Source organism: Pseudonaja textilis, chromosome 2 (genome assembly GCF_049901715.1).
Source record: "Pseudonaja textilis isolate UNSWEBS1 chromosome 2, rPseTex1.2, whole genome shotgun sequence".
Lineage (NCBI taxonomy): Eukaryota > Metazoa > Chordata > Lepidosauria > Squamata > Elapidae > Pseudonaja > Pseudonaja textilis.
This window is the reverse complement of record NC_141991.1, coordinates 77,106,373-77,111,879: the sequence shown is the minus strand read 5'-3', so window position 1 is coordinate 77,111,879 and position 5,507 is coordinate 77,106,373. Positions and strand designations below refer to the sequence as shown.

Genomic DNA, 5,507 nt, shown 5'->3' with positions numbered 1-5,507 from the left:
CAGAAAGTTCAACTTATTGATATATCATAGAGTTTCTGCTTAGGGCAATAGCAGAATGAATCTTTTATAGCTATAAACAGCTCTACAGAACTCTGCCTTCCACTGAAGCCTTCCATTTGATCAATACCAAAGCGTGTGACATTTTCAATCAAATGTTACATAGAAACTGAAGTTAATGACCATAGAAGTATGGATTTGGCAAGAAGCTGTATTTAACTGATTTCTACCTTATTTTCTAAATTAAGAAACATGGATCATTGTCTATGGGTATCTCAGTATGGTAGTATCAGTTATACATCTTAATGCACACTTTTGTGGCCTGTTATTTGGGTTAAACCTAGCCTTCACAATTCTGGATGCCACAACATACTCAGTTTCCCTCCAATGAATCAGCCATGCAAAACTATTTTATGTTTGTTATTGCTCAGTGGCACGCATTTCACATTAGTTTTATACACACAGCAATAGCTGAACTGACACCAATGAATACTGTGCTGATGTTCTGAGATAGGCCCCACCATAACTGTGCCTTGCCAAAGAAATGTGACGAGACACTCAAATGCAGAACTGGTCTTAAATTCCTGCAATTGCCATTAGAAACATTGAATATTCAAGCGATTACTTTAAAAGGAAGAATGGACCCTGTTAAAGGGAAGGAATAAAAACACATAATTGGCAAGGGCAATTAAACACCATTCTCAGTAATTGCAGGCAAATCACAATTGATTAAAAGTAGAAATAAGATTAATAAACACAGGTTTTAATTTTGAAAGTTTAAAATAGCTGAATAAAACAGCAAGGTTTGTATATATATATATATATATATATATATATATATATATATATATATATATATATATATATACACACACACACACACACACACACACACACACACACACACACACACACACACATATACATACATACATACATACATACATACATACATATATATATATGAATGAGATTTTTATGGCTCAGCAAGACATTTCAACCTCTCCATATATGCAATGCAATGTATTCTTTAGCTTATTGCAATCCCCCCAATTAATTCACATTTTGCATTCATTAAACTATGTCCACTTGCTGATGTGTACAGCCCACTGAATTCAGGTTCTGAATAAATAGATGTGTATACAAGTGCTCAGATTAGAGAGTAGTATATTTTCTTCCAGTGTAAACTCTTTAATACAATTGAGTTACTGGATTGAGTCATTCTTTATTTCATTTTATAATTAAGTTAGCCTATTAGCCATCCACTGAAATAGACAATAATTCTGATTAATGGCCTTTCTTCAAGATACACTTGGACAATACAGTTTTCTGCAGTACTCCATGCATGGTAGCGATAAAAGAGAATATCTGTAGCTCAGGGTTAAATTATGAGGTCCTTGGTGCTCTGAGCTTGGTGGCTTTCTTGCAGACTAGTGCAAGAAACATGCACTGGTGATGTTTAGTAATAAAACATCTGCAAGAAAACCGTCAAATTCAGAGAGCAACAAGGACCCCACAATCATGCATAATCCCTATTTTGTTTCTATTACTTTGAATTTCTTACTGTATGTAGGTTAGCAGCCTTAAATTATCTTTAGTTATTCTACTATTAAAGTAGAATTTTCCCACTTATTGTGATCCCAACCAAGGTTTTATCCCAACCCAGATTTTATCACCCAAAAGGATGGAAAAAAATTAAGAGGCAGGGGAAGGACCCGCAATTAATAGAAACTTTGATGCCAATTAATTTTCTGCTGATTCAGGGAGAGCAGATAGCATTCCAGTTCAGCAGTGGAGAAAGGAATTAAGCTAGAGTATTGTAAAATTGTTTTCAGAGACTAGAGGATGCTTCGGGAGTTTATGAAACTTTATAGTAGGTTTACAATGCATAAATGTCATTATTTCAGCAGTTCTGGTTCCTGAGTGCAAGCAATCACTTTCAGTATCTTTGGGGATCATAGGCAGACAGCAGTAGTCACAATATAATTTTCTCAAAAGAATCCAATTATAAAACAAGTTTTCATAGTACCTCTTCCAAAGAACTAAAGCAGACACTAAGCCAGACCTTGGATTTTAGAATCTCTCTTTTTTTTTAGCACCTTCCACTAAATTACAATATGTGTATCTTAAGGCAAAAGGCAAAAAATTCAGGAAGGGGGGCAGATCCCAGCTTCATCAGCACAGAGTGCTTCATGGCATTATTTAAATATGTGCAAATAAACCATGCAAAGACTGGCAAGAACGCATCAAAGTTCGACTGCATTTTTTTTTTTAATCAACGCAAGCTTTGCTGTATAGTGAGTTGACCTGCTGAAATGTATACCCGTACTTTTAATATGTAGTCTGAAATCATTTATCATACGCACCCCGATCCACACATGGATGTTGATAAGAATTGACTCGTGGAAATCCATACACATTCTTTTTATTTACATCTTTTTGAAATCATCTTGCACATGCAGAAAAAAAGTATGCACGTGCATGTGAAATAGGTCTCTTTCAGAGCATGTTTCGTATTGATGTTAGTTGTCGAAGAGAAAATCTTAATTTGTACAGAGCTGGCTTTATATCCCCATGACAAATTGCATAAGAGAGTTCACCAGATCCTCCTGGTCAGAACAGAGCTTAGCTTAGACCTTTCCCCGCACCCATTTAGACAGCTTGCGTTTTCCACGGGCTCCTAGCTTCTCGCAGGGATCGATCATAAGGAAGTGTCGCAAAAAAAGAATGTTTCAGCTGGCAGTTAATAAAAAGTACAATGATGGTGACAGCCAAGAGCAGGAGGAAGAACAGGACCACATATGTCACCAAGTCTGGCTTATTGATTTCACCTTCTTTTAACACTCTGGCTGTGGACATGTAAAAACCCGAAGAGCTGATAGGTCTGTGGGTGCTCCCTGGATAGGGAGTGTTGGTCTGAACGATCAGGTGGGGATCGGATGCAGTGGTTGAATTGAGAAGTTCCCCATACATTTTCCTCCTCAAATATTTTCCTTGTGGCTTATCCAGGAACAGGGCTTCGGGTTTGTGCATGCATGCATACATGCATGTAGGTCTGTTATATAGCAAAGGAAAGGTTCTCCTAGGTAAGTGAGAGTTGCATTCAGAATTAAAAAGAAGGTTGGGTCCTTCCCTTAAAAAGTGTTATTCAGGAATGGCATCCATGGCACCAGCGCTCTAGGGATGTTTTTCAGCCCAGAAGAGCTAAAGAGTTTCTGTCCTGGCCCTTTGCCGATGCCCCTTTGTTTTGATCGGATTTCGGCTTGCATGGAGAAGCAGAGGGGTCCTAAAAGTTGAGAACTTTTGGCCGAGCAATTCGGTTTGCTCTGGAAAAGGAACCCCCGGATCCCCTTCCCCACAAAAAAAAAAAGCAAAGAAAGCAAAGAAAGAGGTTGGCGGCGGGGGTGGGGGGTGGGATGGGGTGTCACTCACTTGCTTGGAAGAGAAACCCCCGCGAGGTGCTTGGAAGGAGAGGCGCCCCTGCCTCCAAGGCTTGGGAAATTCACGTCCACCAAAAGGCACCCCGTCTTCCTGGGCGTTTGGCTGAGTCTCCAGAGGCGAGCCCCTTTTTTCTTCTGAAATGACCGCCTCTGCGTCGCATTAGTGGTCTCCTGCTTTCAGATGGCTCTGCTAGAAGGAAGCCCCGCCGCGCTCAAGAGCTGCTTTCTCCCCCGATGGCTGGAGAAGCCAGAGGAGGTCGAGAGAGAGAGAGAGGAGGAGAGGTTCTTCTCGTGGAAGGAGGGAATCGGGCTCCCCAAGGTTGCAGTGTGACACCCCCTTTTTCTCCCCCTCCCCTCCTCAGCAGAAGCCGAAGCTGCAGCGGCGAGGCTTCACCTTCTTGCGCGGCTCAGCAGAGAAGGGCGGCAGGTGGCCGCGTCGCCTCTTTCTGTCGCTCGTGACATCTTGCAGGACGCGGCGGCGAGAGGCAGCGATGGGCAAGATAAATCCCCGAGGGCTGTGGCTTCCAGAGTGGAGCGGGAAGAAGAAAGCAGCCAGCCCCTGCGTCCCAGACACAGACAAACTGCGTCGGAGACTTCGCCTCTCCTCTTGAGACGTGGCTTATGGGCACTGGACCCCCCTGAGGGCAAAGAGGCCAGACCCTCTTTCCCTCTTTCCCACGGGTCCCAGCGCTCTTTGCAGCCTGGCGGTGAAGGAGCTAAATCTCTCATCAGATCACCTCCCTCTCCCTCGCTCTCTTTCCCTCCCTCCCTCTCATTCTCACCCTCTCAGTGTCATTAGGTTGTGTTACACACTGCAGCGAAAGTCCAGACAAATGAAAGCAGTGGGTTGGAGGAAGACAGAAGCCTGGGAAAAGATCCCTTTCCTTGGTGGGGGTGCGGAGGGGAGAACAAAGCCCTTTACCACCTCTTCTCGTGAGGGTAGCCTTCCCCAGGGGATGCTGAAATGGAACCCTTCGGAAAAAAACAGATCAAGGAAGTTTCACACTACGGAATTGAGACTCGGTGCTGTGGAGCTGGCTGCACAATGAACTGGTGGGCAGTGGGCTAAAAGAAGGAAGTAGTAGCTCCTCTTAGACAAAGGACCATACAAGACTGGTATTGCATCAGATGTGTGTGCTTGGGAAGAGTTTCAAGATTTCAAAGGGAAGAAATGAATCTGTAAACTGGAGAGGATGTTTTTGATTTCCTAAAGCCAGCAAACTCTTGTCAAACGCAAATAAAAGCTCTCTCTCTCCCACCCACCCCCAATTCTTCTCCCAGTTTCCTCTGAAAGAAGTTGCCTATTTTATATCCCTGGACCAAATAATTTATCTCTAAGAAGAAAAGGGCAGTCAAAGAAGGAGAAGGAAGGAAAAAAAGGAAGGAAGGAAGGAAGGAAGGAAGGAAGGAAGGAAGGAAGGAAGGAAGGAAGGAAGGAAGGAAGGAAGGAAGGAAGGGCTTCCTCCCTGACTCACAGCCTGATAAATCTCAAATAACTAATTACTAATTCTTGTGCTTCTTTGTCCACGCTGACTCAGTGATCTTAATGAGAATCCCCCAGGGCAGGACAACATGATTGTTCATGAGAAATTTTCATGAGAAATGTTCATGAGAAATTTTCATTGTTCATGAGAACCTTTCTTAAGGCTCTGGAAGGCATGGTTTTCAGACTCATATTAGAAGAAACATGAATTCAAATAAAGTGGAGAAAATAAAAGAAAGATGAATGGAAAGCTGGCATAGCATAAAGAGGTTAGATAACAATGTAGAAATTCTCAATTTGAATCTTAACTGATTGCTTGACTTGCCAGTGGTGGTAGGGAAGACAGAAGAATCAATTTGCTTTCTTATAGCTTTACATGTGATAGACAAGGTGACCACTGACATCACATTATATACCACATTGCCTTTTTTTTCTCCTCTGTTCCCCTCTTACTTCTTTGGCACTTTCCTAGCAGAAGTGATGAAGCATAGTTGTATCTTTGCCAAAAACTCACTACGTAGTATCTTTAAACCCATTACAGTCCAAGCTTCAGCTCCACTTCATATGATTCAACCGCACAGCATCAC

The 5,507-nt window shown here is 42.3% G+C and overlaps 1 protein-coding gene across 1 annotated transcript; it reads right to left on the bottom strand.

The window, feature by feature from the left end:
• Nucleotides 1-2,288: 2,288 nt before the first annotated feature.
• SMIM32 (small integral membrane protein 32) lies at nt 2,289-4,113 on the bottom strand. The gene has a single exon (XM_087923074.1). The coding sequence runs from the start codon at nt 3,040-3,042 to the stop codon at nt 2,650-2,652; it is 393 nt and encodes a 130-aa protein (XP_087779200.1). The 5' UTR covers nt 3,043-4,113; the 3' UTR covers nt 2,289-2,649.
• Between the last annotated feature and the right edge of the window lie 1,394 nt (nt 4,114-5,507).